Consider the following 27,833-nt stretch of genomic DNA (forward strand, 5'->3'; position numbering starts at 1 on the left):
AAAATCTTCAATTGCTAGAAATTAAAATTATGAAAATCTAAATTTCATCATTTTAGAATTTTATGTAATATTCAATTCCTTCATCCAAATAGAGGGTATGAGAAATTGACAATTCCTTGTTTGGCAACTTAACTTAGGAATTTATTAAATGACGCACGAAAAAAATTGTGGAAATTGGGGCATCAAATTCCCGAGTTTAAATTTCACCAAAATAGAAGTCATTTTACAATTTCTACAGTGTCATTTACAAAATAATTAATTGTCGATTTGCCTCTGAACTTGTACGCTATTGTCAATTTGCACCCTCAAATTTTTACTTATTTTTTTGGAAAATTAAGTATACGAACTAATTTTTATTGCCAATTCCCCTCCTATAATCTAAATCTCAACATTTCATCCAATTTTCTGTTATAAGTAAATTAATCATTTTATATGTTAAAATAACATAAAATCTCAAATGAATAATTTTAATAAATAGAGGACCCACCCACTTCACTTCTTTCCCTTTTGTTGTAATTAAAAATACAAAGGGGAGGGGGGGAGCTCGAATAGGAGAGAGAGAGAGAGAGAGAGAGAGAGAGAGAGAGAGAGAGAGAGAGAGAGGAAGAAGGGAGGGGGGGTGAAAAATAGAAAGAAGGGAGGGGGGAAGGGAGAAGAAATCTATGGGGAGGGATGGGTCTGGTCTGTGTGTTATGGGTTCGTTTGGAGGGGTAGGTTTGTGGGTTTTGGTTTGTTGGGGGTGGGTCTATGATGGGGGATGGGGCTGGGTCTGTGAGTTCTAGGTTCGTTTATGGGTAGTGGTCATAACAGGGGAATCAGGGGGAGGATGGGGATGGGGTGAATGGTATGGGGATGAAAAAAACAAAAGGGGGGATGTGGGGGAATTGGTCAGGTTTGAAGGGTCGTAGGGGAATGGGAGGAGAAGAAAAATGAGGGGAACTGTCAAATTTTGTAGAGGGTTAATTGTCGATTTACCCCATAAATTTGTACACTACTTTTAATTTGCACTCTCAACTTTTTTTTGGAAAATTAAGTACATGAACTAAATTTTATTGCCAAATCCTTCACCCCGCCCAACGTCTAAATCAACAAAATGTCATCCAATAATTAGTCAAATTATTTTTGAAAAAATTAAAGAAAAAAATACAAAAACAAAAACAAAATTCTAGGGACCCAACCAGAATTTATCTGCTATTTGATGCCCATTTGTTGTTGTTTCTTAATCTCAGTTTTGTTAGCAGAAATTTATGCTCCATTTGAACCTTTATCTATTGATGACTTAAGTTGGACCGATAATGAGCTGGCTATATTTTCTAAATTATATCATTTTAAAATTTTATATAATTTTCAATTTCTTCGTCCAAATAGAATGTTATGAAACAAAACTAAACATTAAATTTTTTTATTTAAAATTATAAATAAATAAATAAATATTATTATATAAAAAAAATTAATAACCAATTGGCAGGGCTAGTATAAGTTAATTTAACGGTTTTTGTGGTGCAAGCGCACAACACTAATACAAACTACTGGCACAAGGACAGGCAACCAACGAAGCCCAAACATTCTAAAGATATGACGACGTCGTTTGAATCGTCTCGTTCCCTTTATTATAATTCTCTAAAACCCTAGCAAATAAACAAAACAGACAAAACCACAAACTCTTAAGCCCTCCCCTCTCTCACTCCTCACTCTCTGACTCTCAAATCCTCCAATGGAGCAGAGATTAGCAAACACATGGCGCATGTCAGTGAACGAGAAGAAGTTCATCGAGACCGCTTTACTCTCCGACCTCCGAATCGATGGCCGTCGCCCCTTCGACTACCGTAACCTCACCATCAAGTTTGGCAAAGACGAGGGCTCGGCGGAGGTCCAGCTTGGCCAAACCCATGTAATGGCCTTCGTCACCGCCCAGCTTATCCAGCCTTACCGGGATAGGCCAAATGACGGCTCTCTCTCCATCTTCACCGAGTTCTCTCCAATGGCCGACCCCTCCTTTGAGCCTGGCCGCCCCGGTGAGTCTGCTGTTGAGCTGGGCCGCGTAATTGACCGAGGTCTTCGGTTAGTTCCTTTTCCCGTTTCTACTATCAATTTGTTTTTACTTTTAATTTTAGTTGAACCTTGTGTGTTTTCCAAATTTGGAATTTTTTTTCGTAATTTATGCATATTTGTATAGGAAAAGTGAGAAATTCAATACCAAATAAAACATACTGTATGAATCCATTTTTACTTTTGTTTTAAAGTTCGATTTTTGTTATATTTAGTCTTGCTCTGGATATGACGTGCATGGTTAAATTTTCACATTGTTTATAAATTTTGGGACTACTGAGCTGAACAATATTGTCATTTGAGTAATGAGAAACAAGAAAGAAGAGATATGTGACAGGACAGTGTTGTTATGCATTGAAATGAATTAATATGCAGGGAAAGCAGGGCGGTTGATACAGAATCGCTTTGTGTTCTTTCGGGGAAGTTAGCATGGGCTATCCGTGTTGACCTCCATATTTTAGATAATGGAGGGTAAGCTCTACTTCCTTTCTATTCTGACATTGTATTTTTGTTCTTTACGTTTTCCCTGCTATATATTGAAATTTACCTTTTTAGAAATAAAATGTGGACAGAAACCTTATTGATGCTGCTAATATTGCGGCATTGGCTGCTTTGTTGACTTTTCGGAGGCCTGAGTGCTCCGTGGGGGGAGAAGATGGTCAGGAAGTGATTGTTCATCCACCTGAGGTTAGCTCCTGTTGCTCTCGCTCTGTCTCTGTACACAGATTCCCACTGATCAAGTCCTATTAAATTCTTATATGAAGCGTTTGCATGTAGAACTCAAATTTTCCTGAAGTCCTACTTGAAAATGGAAGATATTTTCCGCCAACGAACTGAAACTAGATCCAAACGAAATAAAAATGGATAAATATTCCTAACCAAAAAAAACACAATAATCTGAAATTATAAAGTTACCAGAAGACCTGTATGTTGTGGTCAAAAACATTAATTTGTGCTTTTGACACTAGGTGATGAGCTTTGCAAATCAAGACACAAGGAAGTATACGTGTGTGTATTAGTGTAAAATACTATGCATATCACACTGGAATAACCCTTTTAATTTTTATATGTATGGCATTTTGACAGGAGAGGGAGCCACTTCATCTAATCATACACCATCTACCTATAGCAGTAACCTTTGCATTCTTCAGTTTCGAGAGCAGAGTGGTAAGGAAAAGTTTTTTTTCTTTCTAAATATGATGTTTGCATAAAACTTGGCTGAAACCATTAAGTTCTTTGTCTGACTTGATTCGATGCCACATAGGTGATTGATCCAACCCATCATGAAGAGGCTGTTATGGGGGGACGAATGACTGCAACACTTAATGCAAATGGAGATGTTTGTGCCATTCAAAAAGCTGGAGGGGAGGGTGTCTTGCAGAGTGTTATAATGCAATGTTTGCGAATTGCCTCTGTCAAGGCTGGTGCTATGACAGAAAAGATAAAGAAGGCGGTGAGGTTTTCACTCTATGAAACAGTCTTTTAATACTTGATTTGCCTCTCTTTCACTTGAAGAAAAATGATAACCCTTTACGAAAAATTCTAGAATCATAACATGAACTGGCTAATCTAGAAGGCAAATGGCAGATTCTTTTTTTTTTTCTCAAGTACACATCAGTGACATTTTTCATCAATATTGCTTGGAAGGTCTCTTGGAAAAGTACTCATGATCAGAAGAGACTAAATAAGTGTTTACTTCAAATAAATATTTGGATATAACAATCAAGATGTTGATTCATTTGGAAGAGCTTTATGTGGTCAAATGTATTCTCATGTTTCAGCTATTCTTAGTCTTTCTACTGCAATTCAAATGTAGGTTGATTCATACAACACAGAAAGAGCATTACGCAAGATCAAGCGCCATACTTCTTCTGACCCCATGGATGTTGATAGAGGTGCTTCTAATACAGGGGTGACACAAAACTCTTCTGTTTATCATATGGAGAGATTAAAGCCGGTTTCTGAGGAAGGCATTGCCAATCAAAGTGAGGATGTTGAAGGTGAAACTCAATTATCAGACAAAAGGCAAACTAACAAGGTTAATGATGCGAAGAATTTTATTGGGGGGCCCTCAAGTTGGTAAGTTTCTGATTTAATGAAAATTTAGGGCCTCGCTCCTGATTATCCTTCCTTTCTGATTATCAAGTTGAGTTCAGAATATCCTGGCTCACCATCTGTTTCTTATCCACAAATCCTCAGGATGGGAATATATTGAGCAGTGGATGGGTTAAAATTAGACTTCCCTATTTTCTCCTAAAAGCTGAACCAAAAATAGGCCATCAAACAAGTGATTGGGGAAAATGAACATAATTTTATATTCTTGAAACGGGTTCTGTAGGCACATGCACACTTATTTCTATGCTATGAAGAATAAATTTATTCTTTGTATAACTAGTTTCAGTAAAAAAACATTCTTGATAAGCCCCAGCCCAGCAAAAGTAAATAGTTGAATAAATTAGGAAGGTTAGACCTGTATCGATTTATTTGATTCTAGTTTTCTTATTATTATTCTTCTTTCATTTTTCCTCAGGGATCCATACTCAAAGGGTGTTGATTCGGATTTCTTAAAAGCTTCTCTAGCTTCCCATGGTACTATTTCTTGTGATCACTTATAAGAGTAAAGGAAAATGACCATTTACCTGTTGCTGCTCCTTGTGATGACTTTAGCTCATTCCAGAGTTTTTAAGATTAATGATCCTGTTTATTTAGTTATTCATCCTTGTGGAAAGTGGAATTGACTCATAAAATGGGGAAATGCATATTGGTTATGACTTACAAATGAAAAGAAATTATGTAGGTTCTTGGTTTTTACCCTTCTTATGCGACCTAATGGTTAAGAATCATGCTTCCATTTTTGAAATTAATAGTGTTGGCCCTGCTGATAGCATTGAAGTTGGTGGATCTGTAGAGGTGATGTGATGGCCGTAGTAGCAGTGGGACAAAGCATCGCAACTTTCATGTTTGTTTAGAAATTCCAACATTGTGCTATTGTTTCAATCTTAGATGATTGTATCTAACTTCTCAGTAAAAGAAAAAGAAGAACTCAAGATGCAAATTAACATTGTATTACTGTAGAATTTATTTAACAATGAGCACCTTTCTTTTGGCTTGATGTAATGAGCATGCTTAGTAGTCTATATTTGGCATGTAAGATGTTTGTTCATACTAGTTTCATTCATGAAATGTTCAACTTAGAATGTAGATATAATTATGCATGATTGTGCATACTTATACAGACATGCACATACAGGAAGAGAACTTTCGTTTACATGCATGCACTCCCAGACATGCACATGCACATTTATATGAGATGGAGAGAACTTTAATCTACAGGCATTGACTGCAGATGCATGATATGTGCAGGAATGTCAATGACTACTAAGAAACAAAACGACTCAAAAGGTGAGGAAACAACCAGCGGAGCCAAGCCAGAAGAACCTCCTGAAGATATTAATCCAAAACCTTCACCCATTAGGGCAGCTGAAACTGCAGAACAAACAAATGGAGAGAAAACCTTGAAGGATGCTGTGAAGCCCAAAAACAAAAGACCCAGGAGAAAGAATCGCTCCTCTACAGGTCCAAGCTAGATGGTCTTGTCCTCATGGCATGTACGGTGTTATTCTGTTTCTTGGACATATTTTCATTTGTGCTTCTCTGTGCCTTGAGTGTGGATAAATCAAATTTGTTATTAAAAAAAAATCATTATCTTTAAAAAGCAAGGATATCTTGTCTTCTTACTCACCAATCTTAGAAAAAGATAATTGATCTGTTTTTTTTTGTTCTGAAAAGTGAATACGTGCTTTCAAATGCTTGGAGTGACAGAAAATTTCGTTTGGTGATATTTTACTGTGCACGTTGCTTTCTCACCATGTTACTTGGCAGATATTTGTGCGCTGCAGTTCTCTTTGGAACTCATGAAAGGCAAAAGGAGTTGAACAAGTCTGCGATCAACTGCAAATTGATTCGAGGGGGATCGGTATGGCTAGTAAATTGAGATATGATAGATGATCGTCTGCAACTGAGTCTGGCTTGACCAAGTTGCTTGCAACTGTTGACCAGAAAAATGAAGCATTATCTTGTTCTCATTGTTGGCTAAAGCTGCTAAGTTGCTTCTCATGCAGATGTGGTAACTCACATCTAACTGTTTAGTTGACATTTAGGATTTTATGTATTGCTCTGTCGTGTACCTTGCGTTGTCATGTATTCTTGTTTTGTTTACCCCTTTAGTTTTGGTGTGCAAATTGTACATGAACGAGGTTACTAAAATTACAAAAAAAATTATGTTGCGCAAGAAATGATGACTACCCACTTTCTACTATTTCATCTTCTCTCCTGAATGTCAATACTTAAGGTAAAGGTGACGTCTAATTTCATTTTGGCAAAAATAAATAAAGAAAGAAATCAACATTAGGTAGGAATTGATCAAAAATTATTTTTGCATTCCCCTACAGCATCGTCACCGCAGTGGAGTGGAATTTAACCAACAAATTCAGGATAGATACGTGTATCCTCTATGCCCAGGACAGTTTAACCTCCAATTCAGGATGGTAACCTCCAATTCAGGATGGATTGGTGTGACCTCTATGCTAGGGAGAAATTATATAATACTACAGTAGTATGATTACATTTTGTACATGTGTTATAATATGAATGGACAACATGGTTTATTTTTTCCTTTTTAGGGAATAGTATGAATACATATCCACTAATATTACAATATGTGTACAAGATGTACCACGTGACCGTACTATCATAATATTCTATAATCTCTCAATGTCGAGGACACCAAAATGCCGAACCATGAGTGAAGAAATGCATGAGAGACAAGCATATTAGCTAGTGATTCTGAGGCCCAAATTCTTGACTGGAGGGGATGCCAAAGACCTCTGATTTTCCATCCATTCGACAGATAAAGTAGAGGGCAGAGCTTTTGGTTTTTCATGTTGTTAAAAGTGTAGAACAATCAAGATAGATGACGAGTGCTTGATCAAATTGATCGGGTCATTTCTTCAAGTCTACCAGTCTATCAGGATGCCTGAGTTGCATACATCACCACATCTCCACTTGCCACCTATTTTAATTATAAAAGGTTCGTCTTGTCGTGACCAGGGACGGATGTTCATGGAGGGCAGGTTGGGCTACTTCCTGGCCCAAAAATTTTCCCCCAAAAAAAAAAACAAAAAAACTACATATCTTTAGCAGCCCTCCCAAAATTAAAATAAATTAAAACCTACAAGCCTTTTGCCTAGTTGACTTCATATCTCTCCTCTTCTCTTAGCTTCTCCTCTTGGGGTTCTCCTAAATCTTTAACTTTAGTTTTAATTTGAAATTGAGTATTCTAGGGTTTAAGTTAGGCATGAATTATAATTAGGTGATTTTGTGAAATTAGGGCTTTGATTTTAGGAATTTTGTATAAAAATGCATTTGAGGTGTAAGGCTCATTACGTCCCCAAGATTAGGTGTATTTTTTATATATGTTTTTTAAAAAAATTCACTCGTACCATCAAGAAATATGTAAATTTTGCCTAACTAGCTTTCAAATCTTGAATCAACAACTAGTCGTGACCTTCTCCTGAATGCTCAAAACCTTTGTTGCTCCACCCTTGCAGGGGCAGAAAAACCATCATTCATGTCAAAGTTAAACCACTTACATTACAATGAGAAATGTTAGCGAGGCCACGTAATAGTACCACACTGTATATTACTTCAGTAATAAAGGTATGTCCAACCAATATAAATAGGTCACACAACCATTAGATATGCAGTACACAATACAATATTGTAATGAGGTCTCCCTAGCATCTATCTTCGAAGGTTCAACTAACATCTAGGGAGGTCGGCTACCTCCAAGGACTGACCTATGTGTATGCTGAAGTGGGCTTCAGCCTAGGGCAAAATTTCTAAGTTGGTGTAAATTTTATAAGGTTATTTCTACTACAATAAATGTTAGTCCACCACTGCAGCATATAAATATTAGGCTATTAGTCCACGCGTGCATGTCTTTTCTTGTTTTAATATTAGTACATTCATTCTGTGTCTCTTTTTAATCTAATAAAATAATAAAAGACAACATGAGATATTTAATACAAAAGAAATGGTGGGAATTTCAATCAGGAATGAATTAACGTCGGCTTGATTTCTCCGTTATCTTTTTTTTTATGCTACCAAAAGTCTCTATTTTCATCGCATTGAACTTGATAAGGAGGCAAGAGAGAATCATAGGCTCTCCTTTCACTTCACTATTGCACATTTCATCTATTTTTTTTAGAGAACGTGAAATCAATTTGTAAAAAACATGATATTGATGTGCCATATATGAGTGCTTGATATAAAGTTGGATCGGTCTTTCTCTAATGCGGACGTCCACATGCTTTGAAAATTCAGTCGTCCCTTTCTCAGCTTGTTTTTTCAAGTGGATTGGATTTCTGAAATTCCAAGTAGTCCACAATTTGCCTATATAAATAATTTATATAAAAAGCAATCATGGGTTTGGGAACGTCCAGATGCAGAAGAAGAAAGCACATAAAGCACATGTGGGAAAGTGGAGTTGCAGAAGAAGAAAGCACTCCCATTGGTTGCTCTCACGTCTCTTGCAACATATTTTTGTTTAGAGTAATGCTATTTAGACACACAATATTGACTATCTTAGCTGACCACCTTATGTAGCAATTGATATATCATGCCATGTCAATTAATGAATGTTGCCATGAGGCCACTCACTAGGAATGCTAGGGTTTTTTAATTTGTTTTTTAATTGACATGACGACATTCATTAATTGATATGGCATGACACATCAGTTGCCACATAAAGTGGTCAGTTAAGGTGGTCAATGTTGTGTGTCTAAATAGCATTAGTTTATATATACAAAATGTGCACCACTTGAAATTGAAGGAATGCAATCCAACTGCAAAAAAATAAGGTGTGGAGAGGATGATAGGATTTTAACAATATGCGGAGGTCCGCATTAGAGGAAAATTATATGTATATATATATATACTGGTTTATAATTGATAAAAAATAACAAAAAATGCCCACTTATGTAAATATTCTTAGGTCTGCCATTGGCCACCACTAACACTGTCTCTAAATTTGACCGTAAATGTAAGAGAGGACTAACTGTGCTTAACGGAAGTGGAGCACAAATTCAAGACCATTACCCCTAAATAGCCACTAACAACAAAAACAATTTTGAAAAAGAACAAAAGATAAAGCTTCATTAAAAGAGGACTTGACAATGTTAGCCCACCTCCCTAGTAATTTTGGGCGGTGGATGTAACAAAGTACCATTGTGATTTGTTGAATTTTTTAAAGAAGCGTAGCCAGTGTAATAAGTAAAAGAAATCAAAGTGAAGGGGACCTAAGGATGGCGTTGGTTACTTACTACACCCCCTACGTACCACTTTTTCAAACTTAGTTTTAAGAAAAATGCGGACGTCAGCATTATATATATAGTTTTTTTTATTGAGGGATCTATTAAATAAACTTATTTGAGGGACATCGTTGTAGAGCCCACTTTATATTGTATTTCACTAAACCAAACTGTCTATTTTTTAGATAATCATTCAAAGATTATCTCTATAAAAAATTGCTTGAATCTGATATCATTTGACCACTTAATTGAGTTATTGAAATTTTAGTACTTTCTTGAAGCACTGTGTTCATTGACTTTGTAGGACACAATTGGATGTCGAAACAGCTTCCAATTTGTCTAATTTTTTTTGCAAGGATTTAAGAAATAAATGGTTTGGATCGTTGAAAAAAAAAATTCATAGAGGACCCTAAAGGGTGTCCCTTAAATAAAATTATTCTCTAGTACGAACGTCCAAAAACTTCTTAATGTCTAGACTCGTTTTGTTTTTTCACATGATCTAAATGAATTCATTCATTCAATGGAAAGGAAACCATTTCTCTTTTTTTTTTTTTGTGTTTTTTTTTTGTGTGCATCTTTCTTTCTTTTCATTTTAAAAAAAAGGCTTATGTTTTGATATACCCCCTGAAAGTGGATTTTAGTCTTACTTTGCCCCCTGAAACTCATTTTGTCTCACTTTACCCTATATTTCACACAAACTTGTCTCACTTTACCCCATTTTCATAAAATATTAATTAAAAATTTCAATTTCAATTTTAAAACTTAAATTCCATAAATAAAAAAAATTGTAAAGAAAATTAATATTTTAGAAAAAATAAGATTAAAACAAAATAAAAATTACATCCCTACCCCTGCCCCTCCACCTCCCCATCTGTCTCCCCCTAACCCCTCTCTCTCTCTCTCTCTCTCTCTCTCTCTCTCTCTCTCTCTCCCCCTAAAAATCTCAGCCAAGTCTCATTTTTCTCAAGCGTAAGGGACATCCTTGTAGGGTTCACTCCGTATTGTATTTCACTAATCCAATCCGTCGATTTGTTAGATAATCATTCAAAGATCATCTCTACAAAAACTTACTTGAATCCAATATCATTTGACCACTCAACTGAGTTATTGAAATTTTAGTACTTTTTTGAAGCCTTGTGTTCATTGATTTTGTAGGACACAATTGGATGCCGGAACGGTTTCTGATTTGTCTAATTTTTTGTGAGGATGATCTATGAATATACACTTAAAAACTAGATAGTTTGGATTGTTGATTTTTTTTTTTTTTGTAGGGGGCCTACAAAACTATATAGACTTAAAAACTATATATATATATATCTACAAAATAGACGGTTTGGATTAGTGAAATGCAATGCGAAGTGGGCCCTACAAGCGTGTCCCTCAATGGAAGCTCTTTGTATATATGGGAGCATTTTTACTCACCACTTTAATCCAAGGTGTACCCTCACCACCCTTCTTAAAATTTTACACATGTCTATTTTTGTAGCCATAGTTAACTCATTGTTTTTAAATATTTAAAGCTTAAAAAAAAAGTTAAATAATAATTAAATAACATTAACGCCTCACTCATTCCCTCTCCCCTCATCTCAACCAACCCCTGTTAAATATTAATTAAATAACATTAGCCCCTCACTCATTCCCTCTTCCCTCATCCCGACCCATCCCCGCACCCCATCCCTAGTAGCCACCATTCCCCAACAACACCCCTCGTTCACCTTTTGCCATCCCCACCCAACGAAGTCTACTCCCAACAACAACCTCACACCCTCTAATGTAAAACCAGAATTCAATCTTTTCGGGCTTAGTTTAAGTGGTTGATTGGACATAGTGTTCAAGCAAAATTTCGTATGGGGAATATTTGTGGGTTGATTCCTTGACCTTCGATCTTCCTTCTTTCTCTTCCTCGCTCTTTGCGAAATAAATATGAGTAAATAGACCACACTCGAAGGGTGTTGGCCAAAGGATCTTCGATGCCTAAGTTAGTTCAATTGGATCTTGATAAAGATACAACAATAGCTAAAATAGATGGAGTTTTCTCTCATGGGGAGAGTCGGGTGGCCAGAGCCTTATGTGGTGGCACTTAGCCGTGTGGGAGAGAGAGTGACTGCAAGAAAGAGTTTTTAGGGTGAGAAAGAGTTACCTTGAATTGCCTTGTGTAGTCATGTATTTATAGGCTCCTTGTGTGCTAGGGTTTGAAGAATAATCCTTAAGAAATAAGGATTATTCTTACCCATAAATAGAAGATTGGAATTAATCAAGGAGATTTGATGAAAATCTCATCCTTGATTTCAGGAGATATTCCCATCTTAAATCAAGATAATTTCCCTAATTAAATAGGATTTAATTAGGGTAATAAGTTGACCTAAGGAAAATTTCTTTTCCACATGTAGCCTCTTTATTGGTTGCCAAAATACGTGTTCCCACAAATGTCCTCCTAGCTTCTGCATAGTGCTTATGTGGCATGGAGGAGATGAGAAATATTTATTAGGCTTTCCAAATGCATATGGGCTTCCAATTTTGACTTGGGCTCCTAGCTGGAATAGGCTTGTGACTCCTTGTTGGTCAAGGATACCTAACTGCTATAAACGCAAGGCTTCTCTTCATTCTTCTTCATATCTCAAACTTGTTTTCCTCTACTTTATAGCTTGTGAGAGAGACATTGGAGGATTGTACTGCTTGTTAAGGAAAGGAGTTGTCGTGCACACCAAGATAGATCACACTTGGGTTTTTATTTTTCTTCAATTTTTTTTCGCGGCAAGGACCAAGTGGCTGGTTAGTGTCTATTGCGGCCGTCACCTGTCGGTTGCTGTCAATTGTAGCAGTCACCTGCCGTTTGCTGTCGATTGTGGTCAGTTGCTGTCGTGGGCCTGCTAGGGTTGCTAGGGTTGCGACCTCTTGCTGTGCTACTTGGGCCGCGATTTTCCTTGGGCCACGTCTTGGCCTGTGCTGGCCGGCTAGGGCAATGTCTTGCTATGATACATCTCGAATTGCTGATTTATCCAAAGTTTTGTTACATGTGAGTTTTTATGGCCAACCGACTTGTGTCTTTTGCTTGCAGTTCATAAGATCAGTAAAAGGCTTAATCTCGAGCCGTACACTGCCAAAGTTTGTCAGACCATGAAAGCAGGAACTTGGTCTGCCCCCAGCTGGTGATGTTTAAAGATGGAAATTTATGGTCTCGACTTGGATGATCAACTCGATCTTCTGCTTGAGGTGAGCAGGATATCGTCATGGACACAGATATAGCCGAGGATCTGGTAGTTGGTGAAATGATAGCTGATGAGTCTACAGTTGTCACACCCCGGGATTGGCTCCGCCGTAGCACGATATTGTCCGCTTTGGGCCCCCTTCTCTGCCCTCACGGTTTTGTTTCTGGGAGCTCACGACCAACTTCCCAGTGGGTCACCGATCCTGGGATTGCTCTAGCCCCCAACTCGCTTAACTTCGGAGTTCCTACGACTCCAAAGCTAGTGAGCTCCCAAAAGGCCTCATACTAGATGGATGCGGGTGTGCACATATAAGGCACATCACCCCATCTCCGTTGGTTGATGTGGGATCTTACAATCCACCCCCCTTAAGGGCCCGACGTCCCTGTCGGCGCACTTGCACCACACGGCAGAGTGGCTCTGATACCAAATTGTCGCACCCCGGGATCGGCTCCGCCGTAGCACGATATTGTCCGCTTTAGGCCTCCCTCTCTGCCCTCACGGTTTTGTTTCTGGGAGCTCACGACCAACTTCCCAGTGGGTCACCCATCCTGGGATTGCTCTAGCCCCCAACTCGCTTAACTTCGGAGTTCCTACGACTCCGAAGCCAGTGAGCTCCCAAAAGGCCTCATGCTAGATGGATGCGGGTGTGCACATATAAGGCACATCACCCCCTCTCCGTTGGTTGATGTGGGATCTTACAATCCACCCCCCTTAAGGGCCCGACGTCCCCGTCGGCGCAATTGCACCACACGGCAGAGTGGCACTGATACCAAATGGTCGCACCCCGGGATCGGCTCCGCCGTAGCACGATATTGTCCGCTTTGGGCCCCCCTCTCTGCCCTCACGGTTTTGTTTCTGGGAGCTCACGACCAACTTCCCAATGGGTCACCCATCCTGGGATTGCTCTAGCCCCCAACTCGCTTAACTTCAGAGTTCCTATGACTCCGAAGCCAGTGAGCTCCCAAAAGGCCTCGTGCTAGATGGATGCGGGTGTGCACATATAAGGCACATCACCCCCTCTCCGTTGGTTGATGTGGGATCTTACAACTGTCGAGTAGGATGAAGCCAAAGAGGGCGCAACTGATGAGGCTGAAGCTGATGCTATGAAACAAGTAGCCAAAGCTGACGAGTAGGTGGCTGTAGCTAATAAGCATGTAGTTGAGGCTGATGAGCAGGTAGCCGAGGCGGTTGAGACTTGAGCTGAAGAGCACCAAAGAGAAGGAGTCTCATGCTAAAGTTTCAAAGATTAAGACTTTTCTTCTTTGTAGATTTGTGGCTTTAATTATTGGTCTCGGTTAACCACTTCATCTGATCTGCTGAACTTGGGCATGTCAATTGCTCACTGATATTTTTGAACTTTTGGATCTGTTGATCGCCTGTTCTTTGTTAAACTCTGGCCAGTTGGTTACTTTACTATAACAACTTCGACTATTTCTTTAACTTCAATTTGCACAATGTCTTGTGAATTGATTGAGTGTTTTGCTTGAATATTTACTCATCACCTGCTTGAGGGGTGTTCTTCTATTTTTCCCTTAGTATGTTTTGAACGTTGTCCTACGTCTATTTTAAAATGTTTTTGGATAGATGCATGTGTCTCCCTTAGGACGTTTATGGCGATCATCCCGTGACTCCCTTAGGAAGCTTTTAGTTGACATGCATCTCCCTTAGGATGCTTTTAAACTAAAGCATACATCTCCCTTAAGACATTTATGGCAAAGCAAACTCTCCATTGGCCCTTGTGTTTCTTTGCTACCAGAACAACGTTAGCCAACAATTTTGCGTATGAGACTTCTTAATGAAGCCGACAGCTATGAGGTTGTCGCTCTCGGCTTCAATGATTACAACTCGCTCTGGAGCAACGTTTCTTTTTTTTTTTTTGTGCAACTGGCTTACTAGCTGGGTTGACATGCAGTAGGTGATTGATGAATTGCGAGTCAATTCCAGGCATGTCAGACGGTGACTATGCAAACAAGTCATTATTGTTCTAGAGGAAGGTAGTTAGTTCCACCTTCTCTTCTGGGCTTAGGCTTAAGACGATCCACGATTTTCTCTCTAACTTGTCAAGATCAAGGGATACTAGCTCAATGTCCTCCTCGGGCTTCCATCCTTCTTCAAAAGAGGCTTCTGGAAGAATTCCCTCAACTTGGTCCTAACTTTATGATTTCTATTGGAGGGGTAGCTACTCCCTTTCCTTTTTGGTTTGCTCGACTGTTAGGACATGATCTGCTTCCTCATCCGCTTATTTTGTCCAACTTACCGGTATGAACTGTACTTGTTTGCTCTTCTTTAGCTCTTGGGCGGAGTATCTTCTAGCCATTACCTGAACACTATTGATCTGCCCGGTACTGCCTCCAGGGATTGGTTAATGGATTTTTTGATGAGTGGAATAGGTGACAGCTTTGATCTTGCTAATCCAAGGCCTGCCTAGGATGCCATTGTAAGGGAAACTTCATCAATGATTATAAAGGTTTGCGAGTTGATTATTGGTGGAGACTAGACGTCGAAGTTTATTGTACCTACTGTAATCAAAGTCGAGCCATTGAAGCTGGTCAGTGACTTGGCTAACTTGTTGATCATTGTCTCCATGCTCATCTACTAGACGAGCTGACAGTTGTAGGATGTTAGCTGCACTGACCTCATCTGCGTGGGTTTGATCAATCACGGCTTAGGTGTAACACCCCGACCCCAAATTTCCTCAAATTTTACCCTTATTTAATTATTTAATTATTTAAGGGTATTTTAGTCATATTTTTAACCGGAGAGAGTTTGGGACCATGACTTGTATTTTTGGATAGGTCGTACTGAGACGAGTTCATAGACACGTAGTGGGGCTCGAATCGGAGTTGTAACGAGAGAGATATGGTCAAAAGAAACCCAGTGGCACAATCATAAATATTTCGAAATGAGATTTTTATAAAAATCTGGTTTTTTTTTTTCTCTCTCTCTCTCTCTCTCTCTCTCCCCCGCGGGTCTCTCTCTCTCCTCTCTCTCGCGCGCGACAGCCGGCCACGTTTTGGCCGGCCGTGCTCTCCTCCGGCCACCAATGACGACGGGACCGGTACCAAAATGACCGGGCCGTCATCCTCTTCCTACCCCAGCCACCTCCCGCCGCCAGCCGCCGCGGATTCGCCGAAATCTGGAGATGAAGCGGTCGACATCGTCCAAACTTCAAAGCCGCCGATCTCCCTCCTCCGGCCACCAATTCCGTCGACCCAGGTATGGATTTTGAACCTCTCGAGCTGCTCTAGCTGATGGTTGGGTAGGATTAGATCGATTCTTAGCGTAGACAATTCGATTTTCGAATTGAAAATCGGCCGAAACTTCGGCCACTGTGATCGGCCATTTCCGACCACTTTTTGGGGTAGGTCCAAGAACAAAAGTGGCTCCAAATAGGGTGTTATACCTAGGTTAGGAGTTTGGAGCCGTGGTTTTAAGATTTTCCGGCGAAGCGTTATCGCTTTGTGCACCACGCGCTGCCGGCGCGTGCGGCGGCGCGTGGGAACGGTGGAAAAAGTATCACCATATTCCGATGAGATCCTTAGGTTGTCACGAGTGCGTAGGATTTCGCGGATCTCAATTCGGACGTCGTTTGACTATCGAACGGATAATCGCATATTGTGCGTTATCCGGGTTCGATAGGTTGGGACCGTTGGATGGTCCCAAATTTAATATATGTTAGTCTAGGTAATTCTAGGATCGTGTAGGAATTCACGGATTGTGAATCGGAGCCCCGGATGTTCCGAATGGTAATTTTACAGTTTATATTTTATATTAATTGTCAGATCGTGCGATCGTGAGAAATCCGACCGTCCGATCTGAACCAAACTTGCAGGATAAGTGTCCTATACCTGGTAGAACCCATAGAGACTTTCGGATCGGAAATTGGAGGTCGTGGGTTCTGCAGGTCCGGTTGACCAGGGTTAGAGTAGTTTGACCCTTGGTTGACCGTGAGTTTCCCGGAGTAAACTCACCTGTCTAGGGGGAATTATCGGGTGCTAGATGATTGTGGAGGGTTACACAATATTAGAATTAATTTATATAACTATAATTATATATGGTTGTACAAGGGTACAACAGAGTCTAGAATGTCAGTTTGGAGTGCTATACGCACTACTTTAGGTACCTCCCCGGATGTTGGATTCACTACAAGTACCACCAAGTGAAAGTTAGGTCCAGCGTGGCGTAGGTTATCCGGCGTTGGGACAGGCCTCATACGTGGCGTTGGTTGTACCGGCGTATGGGGAGCTATGTAATATGATGTTCAGGTCTCACGTGGCGTATGTTATCCGGCGTTGAGACAGGCCCCATATGTGGCGTTGGTTGTACCGGCGTACGGGGAGATTATGTGATATTGTGTTGAGGTCGCACTTGGCGTAGGTTATCCGGCCTGTCGACAGACCCCATACGTGGCGTTGGTTGTACCGACGTATGGGGAGATTTGTGATATGATGTTGAGGTCCCGCGTGGCGTAGGTTATCCGGCGTTGGGACAGGCCCCATACGTGGCGTTGGTTGTACCGGCGTATGGGGAGATTTGTAATATGATGTGCAGGTCTCACGTGGCGTAGGTTATCCAGCGTTGAGACAGACCCCATACGTGGCGTTGGTTGTACCGGCGTATGGGGAGATATTATGATAGTATGGCATGGTCGCACGTGGCGTAGGTTATCCGGCGTGTTGATAGGCCCCATACGTGGCGTTGGTTGTACCGGCGTATGGGGAGATTATATGAAATCCAGAGAAATGAAATAAGGAATCGCCCAAGTGTGGAATTGGGTTTTAGGGAAGAACTACGTGTGGCTTGATCCCTCAAGGAGGGTACGTAGGCAGCCTAAGGTTATTAGGTGCAGCCGCAGACTAAATGTTAGTCATAATTTAGATTTGAATTGTTTGCCTTGTTTAAGGCATGAATTGTTTTGTTAGCATGTTTGGTAGTTGGTTAAGAATTATTGGAAGGCCGAAGGCCATTTGTGTGAATTGCATGAAATTATATTGTGCATGCTGCCAGTTGGGAATATTAAATGCGTTTTTATGCAGGTATAAATTTTGGAAAATGTCCAATTTATAGGAGAGACTCTGCCGAAATTTCGGCAGGAAGTCTCGGTCTTTAGTAATTGGGTCTGGCATCGGAGTGATGTCAGGAATTCCAAAGGGTTCGTCTCGGGTTTTGAGAAAATTCGGGGCGGGTCCTTTCATTAGGCAATCTGAATACTGATGACGAAGGTGTCATTGTGCCGCAGATCAAGGTCAATCAAATCTTTCTTCTAGAATCCTATCATGGAATCATCTTCAATTAATAGGAGGCTGGTTAAGACTTGTGAGATAACAGTGGCCTGTTTAATCTTCCTCTTCGTTTCTTTATTGGTCAGCCTAGACTCCTAAGAATCGGATAATATTGTGTTAATCCTTATGACTTTCTGGAAAGGTTCCTTGGATGCGTCGTTGTCCTTGTTTTGCTGGATAGCCTTCTTTGCTGCAAACTCTGTGCATTGGCCTTCTCTCACCAGTTTTTCGAAGTGCTTTTTCCAAGCAAAAAAGTTGTTTGTGTAATGCCCATGTGTTATGGAAAGCACAATACCTTATGATATCCCTCTTGACTGGATCTCGCTTCAAGGGTGGTGGTCTTTTCACCCAAAGCTTATATTTCACTTAGGCTAAAATTTGATGTATGGAGATGGAGAACTTGGTGTAGTTCTCATATGCTAGAGCTTCCCCTTGGGGCTGCGACTTACACTTGCCACTGCTCTTTTTGTTGAACGTGTTACTCCTCTGACCTGCTTGTTTAGTCGGTTGGTCAACCTGCCTAGTATAGTTATCATATGCTAAAAATTTGATGTCTGGGGATGGAAAATTTGATATATGGCGATTCGATCGTCGTCCTAGAGCGTGTGACGTTCCGCGGTAGCAAAGACCTCTACTAAAGTCTGGATGGGAGCGATAGTCAGCTCGTGGTATAAGTCATGCTCAGTTGGCAAGCCCTTCTTGAAGGCAGAGGACGCGATTCGATCATCGCATCCTACGAGGTTTGCCTTTTTTGCCTTGAATCTCTTGATCTAGTCTCAAAGGGATTCATTGTGCTTCTTTTGCAAGTTAACAGATAGTCAGTGTTCTTTTTGATAGTCCAATAAAAAGTGTAATCTTTCAAGAAGACGAGGGTAAGCTCCTTAAAGCTTCGAATTGACCTGGACGAAGGGGTATGGAACTAGTCTTGGGCTACTCCTCGCAAGGTCATTACAAACACCTTGCACATCAATGCGTCTTTAGCTTTGTATAGAATCATAGCACTCTTGAAGTGCTTGAGATGGCTTTCGAGATCGAAAACCCTTTTAAATGGCAGGATCGAGGGAGCTGCCTCTTTCATCTTGTTAATGAATGGTGAGGAGTTCACTTGGTCTACCTTCCTACGCAAGGCATCCTCCAAGTATCCTCCCACCTTGAAGTCTCGAAGTCAGTCATTCACGAGCTTCTCGACATCTTCTGCGCATAGTGCTTGTTAGGGAAGTTCACGATGTGGGTGTCGTTGGTCAACTTCCTCATCAGCTGTAGGGAATGTTTACCTCAACTGCCTTGCTGGCAGCGGAATATTAGTAAATTGAACTTGTGAAGGATTTTTACAGCGCATGGCATGGGATTTGCTCTTCAGTGCGAACTGGTGGGCATTTTCCTGCACGTTCTCCATGAGGATGGCCACGAGGCTGATCTCCTTATAGGCCTAGCAAGCATGGATATCAGACTGTGCCCTGCGTGAACGTTGGTCCTTAGACCTAACCTCGAACGCATACTCGATCTATTCTAGTTAGGGCTCGCGGATGCTTGTGACATGCTTGCGTGTTGCACAACATTTTCTGTCTTCCTCTTTGCCTGCTTGTTCATGCTCAACCTACTTAGGACATCTCGAACCGCCTCCCAGTGCGTTCGTCCATCCTTCTCTCTTCACCATTGGATCCACGACCAATGTCTTGGACCAAGTCAATTTGCTTGAGGAGCTGCCCAACCAAGTTGCTTTGGTTGTCTACTCTTTCAGTCCGTTGGTCAACTCTAAGACCGAGGTCTGCTTGACTGCATGAATCAGGAGGAGAGAATTGTGTGGAGCCTAATTGCATGCGGGCTAGGATTTCGTTGGAAGTATATGCGGGAGCTGCGAACGTCAAGGAAGGTCCCAAAGGAAGGACTGGTTGCAATTGCCCCTAGATCGGGCCGTAGTTGGGGGCGGTAGCAGGATTGCTGTGATGGGAGGTTGTGGCTATGCCATGGGTGAAAATTCCAACCTCGGCCATGGGGCCATGAGTTGGATTTTTGACTTTGGCCATGAGGCCCAACTGGAGGTTGTCGACCTCGTTTAAAGGATCATTCATCGGCCTGACTGACAGATCGTGAATCAGGTTGATTTGAGAATCGTTTATCGAGTTGACCGAGGATTTGCAAGTTGGTCACCAAGTCGTTGGATATTTTCCTGATCATTAGTGAAAAAAATAATTAGTAGGCATGATAAAAGCATGATTATATGCCAATTATAAAATCACATGCGCCTTGATAAAATAATTGAATTATTAAATAATGCATGTGGCAATAATTTTATAATAAAACATTAATGTTTCACGAATGGCAACAAACTTTTTGGGTTTTGCAGATTGGAGGTTGTTGGTTCCGATGACGCTGGTGGTGTCGCGAAACGATATCAGGATGGATGTCCAAGAAACTTGGTCACGACTTCCTATTTTTCTAGAGATACTTCGTTAGCGAGTTGTCGGCATCAGGTGGTGGAACTTCGTGCTGGCTTCTACTGTTTGGATTTATGGGAATGGGATGGTGTGGTTGGCATGACCAGGCAACGGGCCGAAACCGTCATTTCGATGATGGCAGCAACTGTGGAGAATTTTCCAACGCCGCCTAGGCTATTTTCCTGCGGCTAGCGACAGCACGAGTCTCCAGGCATGGAGGTCAGAGATCCCTAGTCATGATGAGACAGATCGGGTCGCACGTGGTAAATCGGTGGTCTACGCCGGTGACAGAGTAGATCCATAGTTTTCTCCTTGCTAAGCTGTTTGTTTTTTTGCTCATTATGCTTTTATTGGGTGGCTAGAGGAAATTCTGACAGACTGTGGTGATTATTCTCGCCATGATAATTTGAGGGTTTCAGATGAAACTGATGATGGAAAGGAAATGGATTTCCCTTGAACAATATTTGAGAGCATCGCATTGAGTATATTTTGAATCTTTCAATGAAAGCACCAAAATGTTTGAGAAAAATTTCGTACTAAGAATATTCATGGGTTGATTCCTCGACCTTCAATCTATAAATAGATAACAATATTCATGATAATTTGGGGGGGTGTTGGCCAAAGGCCCTCCGATGTCTAAGTTAGTTCAATTGGATCTTGATAAAGATAAACAATAACTAAAATGGATGGAGTTTTATACCATAGGGAGATCCAGATGGCAGACCCGTGTGTGGTGGCACTTAGTCGTGTGGGAGAAAGAGGAGAGAGAGTGGCGGCAGGAAAGGGTTTTACGAGATAGAAAGAGTTACCTTGAATGTCTTGTGTAGCCATGTATTTATAGGCTCTTTGTATGCTAGGGTTTGAAGAATAATCCTTATTTGGTTAGGATTATTCTTACCCATAAATAGGAGATTGGAATTAATCAAGGAGATTTGATGGAAATCTCATCCTTGATTTTGGGAGATATTCCCATCTTAAATCAAAGATAATTTTTCTAATTAAATATGATTTAATTAGGGTAAACAATTGACCTAAGGAATATTCATTTTTCACATGTCGCCCATCTATTGGTTATCGAAATATGTGTTCCCACACATAGGTAGCAAGAATTGAAGAAAATCATACGCTTAAAGATGCCTTTCATGGGTCTTGTCGGTGTGGGTGGTGGTTGTGGTTGGGGGAGGTGGCTGGAGTTGTTGCAGGGGAATGGTGACTAAGGTTGCTGAGGGGGTGACTCATGGGGCTGGGCCGAGATGAGGGGAGAGAGGAGTGAGAGTTAATGTTATTTAATTATTATTTTTGTTTAAAATATTTAAAAATAAAGAGTTAACTATAGTTACAAGGATGGACATGTGTCTTTTTTTTTCTTTTTTTTTTGGAGGACCTTTCCTATTGAGAGGACGATAGCATACTAAACTCTCACACACTATACGGATGCTAGGACTCGAACTCAAGACCTTGCCTGATGGAATAAATACTCCAAACCACTATACTAATAGGTCCTTTGCGACATGTGTGAAATTTTAAGAAGAATAGTGAAGGTGCACCTTGAGTTATATAAATATAATTAATCTCTAATACGGATGTTCACATTTTCATTAACGTTCAGACTTTGTGATTTCCTTACCTTCTTGTGCTTGCAAATCAACTCAAATAACTTCCTCACTTTTCCTAGCACTGTATATCACTACATAGAAAGTATAACACATGTTCCATTGTCTCTATAACACATGTCCTCACTTTTGGTATCACGTTGATATCTAGCTAAATATCTGTATATCAACACCTATCTCAACAACTTTTTAATATTAAACTCCTACACGTTTCTTTCACCTGAATGCAAGGTTTTGAGGTATCTAATTGTAGTTGTTTTTTTTTTTCAATGATAAGACTGCTAAAACAACACATCCGCATATTAAGAAAAATGAGGACGTCTAGATTAGAGAAAGACTATATATATACACGTCTTCTAGCTTAAGGGGCGCGTTGAATTGCTGAGAGGCCTTGGTGATTGTCCAAATTGGTGAAAGGTTTCACTCAATTAGCTCAATCATAAATAGATAAATTGACAAGTGGGATAGGAACCGGATATACCAGTTTTGTCGAAATACTCTGACGAATTTCCTTTGCGATACAGATAGGAAGCGGGGCCGTGGTTGGATGGCCCAACTTCCTGGAAACCCGCTGAATTCACGGGCGGCACAGCTTCCCAAGAACCCCTCGAATTCGCGGGTATATATATTATTAGTTCCCCATCTATTTACCATAAGAATGAATTATTAATGCATGAAGGTCTCCCCGTCAAGTTCATCATATGCCAAAAATTAGCCATTTAGGGTAAAATTCTACACCAAGAGAATCCCAAAAATTTTATATGTCCATTCTGTTATTGAGTAAGGAAATAGTTGTTTTCTTTTATTCTTGAGTGTATGTTTGTACCAAACCACATTAGACTCTGGATATGAGTAAATTGTCTATATCAATTATTTGGTGTCAACTGGTATTATTTAATTACCTAACTATGTTAAACGAATTGAGATTTTAATTCAATATTTTCCTGACTAACTAATACAATCCACACACTCTAGTTTAAATAAAACATACTTAATTATAAGACTAGAGAAAAAGAAAACACGCTTTTTACATGAAAAATCATACACCCTTTTTATCTGCTTCTCCCTAGAATTGCGCAGCCTGGTGACAATACATGCTTAATTTAGGAGCATAAAACAAAGCAACACCCTTCTTTTTCTTTCTTTTTTTTCTTTTCTTTTCTTTTCTGTTAGCCTTATAAATGTGGACTAATAATTCGCTTCACGAAATTGTGGAGTTTTTCCTTTTCTTCTTTTGTCCATAAGTGGACCTCAAATTGTGACAGGTCTTGTGTCTATAGAAAAGACCTTAATGGCACGGTGATATGTCTACTTCATCGTGGAATTTGAAGACTTCCTTTTTTCTTGCTCTAACTTTCTTTAGCATGTTAGATTTAACGTATTGTAGAAATTCAATAGTTCTTACATATCTCAACTTCAAAATTTTGTTAGCTACATGTGATGATGCTGGTGAGGTGAAAATTTTCTTTTATCGAAAAGAAACGGAGATTAATATTTCAATAAGAACTTCCATGAAAATGATCTCTATAGCCAAAAAAAGCTAAAAGCCAATGGAAACTGAGACAAAACTAGACTGGGATCTAGCAATCCTATTAAAAGTTTGAAGTATCCATCCATTCAACGATAAATACTGCCTATATACCTAATACATAAGTGTACCTAAGAAAAATCGCAATCGGAAGTAGAAGTGAATGCATAGTCGGAGAAAATAATGTAAAGTCATCATCGACATTTTAACAGTCAATATTAATAAAATGTTTTAGCTTGATCTGACAATCTGTATTAATAACGTGCTTATGTTTATTTATGCATATTAAATCCCCGTTACAATAATTTTCGTTTTGTTTAATTAAGTCAAGAAACTAGACTCTTGGCTCTTGGGATATACGATAAAAGCAGAATCTCAAAAACAAATTATGTGACCCATCACCAGATTCCACTGGGCCAAGAATCTGAATCTTTTACATGTCAGCTGCAGCAATGGATCTTATTAATTTGGTTTTCAGAGATGGCAAGTTTTCCCATACTCGCCTTGTATTTGTCCATTACTTTATTCCACAACACAGATTTGACCTTTTTCTAAAAAATCAATTTTTATGCATATCATATAGATTTATAATGAAAAGTTGTTTCCCAAAGAAAATTACTTTTTGAAAAAAATAAAATAAAATAAAATAATGAGCTTCTGCCTACTTTTTTTTTTTAGGACTTTTTTTATTGAAATTAGCGATAATATATTAAATTCATACACACTACACGAATGCTAGGATTCAAATCCAGAACCTTACCTGAGGGAGTAAATACTTCAAACCATTACACTAGTGAGTCCTTTATGCCTCTGCCTATCTTTTTAATAACTCAACTAAATATATGAAATTATTATTACTACTCTCCCAATTAGTGGACTTTTTTATTTTTATTTTTCATTTTTATATTTATTTATAGAGAACTGGATATTAGACATGAACTCTTATTTCTTTTTTGTTTTTTTAATAGAATATTGTTTTACATATGAAGTAGTGTGCTTAAATATATATTTTTTCCTTTAATGACGACAATTTTGAACTATTTAAAATTTTAATTACAAGGCAATTTTGATATATATATTCTTTTTCTATTGAGGAATTCTTCAAATAATTTTATTTGAAGGACGCCTTTTAGAGTACTCTACAAATTTTTTTTTTCCAACGATCAAAACTATCTACTTTTTAAGTCTTCATAAATAGATCATCCTTGCAAAAAAAAATAAACAAATTGGAAACTGTTTAGATATCTAATTGTGTCCTACAAAATCAATGAACACGATGCTTCAAGAAAGTACTAAAATTTCAATAATTTAATTGAGTGCTAAAATGATATCGGATTCAAGTGATTTTTTGGAGAGATGATCTTTGAATGAATATCTACCAAATAGATAGTTTGGATTAATGAAATATAATGTATGGTGGGCCCTACAAGAGTGTTCCTCAAATAAGCTTATTAAAGGGATTCCTCAATGGAAGCTCACTATATATAGAGAGAGCTTTAGTTGAGGGATTCCTCAAATAAGGGACACCCTTGTAGGGCCCACCACGTAATGTATTTCAACGATCCGAACAGTCTAATTTTGAGATATTCTCTCAAAAATCATTTATGCAAAAAATCACTTGAATCCGAAATAATTTGACCACTGAATTAGATAGTTGTTATTATAGTTTTTTTCTTGAAGCACTGTGTTCGTCTATTTTGTTGGTACCAACTAGATGCCTTAAAGATTTTCAATTTGTATGATTTTTTGTAAGGATGGTCTATGAATGAAAACTTAAAAAATAGATAGTTTGTGATAAGTTCATAAATTTACACATTTATGTACTCTCTATACTTAGTTTTTGTAGGAGAATTTGATTTAAAAAGGACTTATTACTTTATTTTTTCAATTTTCAGCTTTCCATAGTAAGTAATTCGTTTTCAATGGAAATATGATATTTTGGTGGAGTTTGAGTACAAGACCAGTTGGAGATGAAAGTTAAGATCTTGAAGATGATTGTGAAATTTTTCTAGAATTTTCGAAGCAGCCAATAAGAGCAATCTTTGAAGTTAATTCAACATAAGGTGCAATCTAGTCAAAACTGTGCTGCTGTGGAAGAATGATTATTTGAAGACTCTCCTGATTTGTTCTCAAGGCGTGCGATATATGGCTGGAAAGATAAGACAAAGACCTACAATTTAAATATTTTTTCCTAATTTTCTTGGAGAAGGAACGACCACAAATGTGTGTGCAAAGTAACTGACGTGATTTCCCAGTCCAAGTAAGAAGATGAGTCAATTATTTGTCCATTTTGGATTTATGTTTTAGTTAGGTTTTTCTTTATTTTTGGGTAGTTGTAAAGCCCAGCTAGGGTAGGAATAGACGTGTGGTGTTTTATTTAAGCATGAGAAACAACTCCTTTGGGGTCACGCAAAGACTATGAAAAATTGGAGACATCGGAAGAGTACCGCAATTGGCTAATTTTAATTTTTTTCTTCCTTATGTTTTTGCTTATGCCAAATTCTATGATTATATGTAACTTATTTTTTGTTGCTAGGGCATGATGTAGACCTAATATGATAATCTAGTTTTTTTATTTTACCTATCTATTGATTGTCGTTTGATGTTGGATTCTTAATCAATGTGCTTAATAACTTGGTTGATTATCTTGATGCTTGATCACCATCTAGAATTTTAATTGAGTTAATCGGATGCAAATTAGAGTAAATACTGTACTTAATTTGAGGCTTGCTTCTTGTGATTAGGATTTGTAATTCGTTTAGGGTAAATACCATGCTCCGAGGGTTTACATGCTTGTTGGAGGTTTTCACTGATCTTAATGAGTTTCTATGTGTTGATATTTGATCTAAATACCATAGGCGAATTGCATGTAAGAATATACGAGTTAGCCTAAATACCATAGGTAATTCATGAAAAAAGAAAACTAAGCGGCGACATTAAATGGTTAATTAATAGGTAAATGAATAAGAGGCTAGATCGGATTACTAGTGGTGAATTCATTGTCCTAGTGCTTTTATCAATTTGAATTTCTCATCCTTGTGTTTCGTGACTTTCTACTTGTTTTGTTTTTTAATTTCGTTGGTAGTTAAATCATTCTTTCAAAAACCCCTTTTGTGTTTACATGAGTGTGCTATGTGTTTATATAATTAGAGTAGTTAAAGTATTTTGTGAAGTAAATTAGGTTAGACTAATTGAAAGTTGAACTCAATCCTCGTGGGAATGACCTCGTATTTGCCATACTAAATTACGATTGACCTCGAGCACTTGCAAGTGTAATTTGTGTTTAAACTAATCTTTATAATCTCCATTTTTCAGGTTGTCTAAAATTCACAACAGTTTGGATCGTTGAAAAAAATTCATAGGGTACCCTAAAAGGTGTCATATGTTGATGCCCGGATGTTATTATCATGCATACGCTATGCATTTTCTACTATCCTTCCCTGTTTACAATGGTTTCCACACGATAATAACGTTTAAATGTTCACATAGGAGAAGAACTATATATATATACCTATAATATCAAAGAGGTATGAAATTATTATCATATTATATAGGACTAACAACAAAACACCCCATAGATGTTTGGGATCACTCTCAATTTGGGCCATGGGGTTTCAATTTCATCAATTTACACCTCCCAACATTTTAAGATTCGATTAATTTACACATTCCATTAATTTGATCGTCTAGTCTTCCATTAAATTGGCGTAATAAGTGAGGGACCTATTTTGTGCTGGTGTGTCAGTAAAATTAATCAAACAAATCTTTAAAATAATAAAATATAATATTCTTTAAAAAAATACTAATATTTTTAAAACTGTTGTAAAAGTTTGAAGGTGGAGCCCACAGAGGAAGTTTCCTTGCATCTTCCAGGAACTTTCCCTTCCCTGTATTTATCAATTCAGGAAGTTTCCTTGCATCTTCCAGGAACTTTCCTTCCCTGTATTTATCAATTCAGGAAGTTTCCTTGCATCTTCCAGGAACCTTCCCTTCCCTGTATTTTGCCTAAACATTAGCCTATAAATAGGCATACCAATTGTAAAGGGGAGTGTGACCAACGGAGAAAAGAAAGAAAGGGGAGAAGAGAAAAAGAAGAGAGAAGAAGAAGAGAAAAGAAGAAAGAAAAGAAGAGAAAAGAAGAAAGAAAAGAGAGAAGAAGAAAGAGAGAGAAAATTCAGTGAGCCTCACATATTGTAAACTCTAAAGTTGTAGCCCTATTATTTTATATAGTGAAAAAGTTACTGCTGCTGCTCTCCGAGGACGTATGCATAGCCGAACCTCGTTAAATGCTGTGTCTCATCTACTTACGTGCAGCTCAATATTCATACATATTCCAGGTTATTT

At 38.8% G+C, this 27,833-nt stretch overlaps 1 protein-coding gene and 1 long non-coding RNA gene across 2 annotated transcripts; one reads left to right on the plus strand and one right to left on the minus strand.

Moving 5' to 3' along the window:
- LOC18781541 (exosome complex component RRP45A) lies at positions 1,563–6,344 on the plus strand. Its single transcript, XM_007211552.2, has 9 exons — positions 1,563–2,061; positions 2,425–2,520; positions 2,622–2,736; positions 3,136–3,216; positions 3,314–3,502; positions 3,866–4,128; positions 4,580–4,638; positions 5,413–5,657; positions 5,932–6,344. Exons 1-8 carry the CDS (start codon positions 1,715–1,717, stop codon positions 5,634–5,636), a joined length of 1,374 nt encoding a protein of 457 aa, XP_007211614.1. The 5' UTR covers positions 1,563–1,714; the 3' UTR covers positions 5,637–5,657; positions 5,932–6,344.
- Positions 18,682–21,323, minus strand: LOC109948435. Its single transcript, XR_002271056.1, has 2 exons — positions 20,242–21,323; positions 18,682–20,080 (listed from the first exon to the last, which is right to left on the minus strand). It is a non-coding gene; the product is annotated as an uncharacterized LOC109948435 (long non-coding RNA).

Source organism: Prunus persica, chromosome G4 (assembly GCF_000346465.2).
Source record: "Prunus persica cultivar Lovell chromosome G4, Prunus_persica_NCBIv2, whole genome shotgun sequence".
NCBI classification, from domain to species: Eukaryota; Viridiplantae; Streptophyta; class Magnoliopsida; order Rosales; family Rosaceae; genus Prunus; species Prunus persica.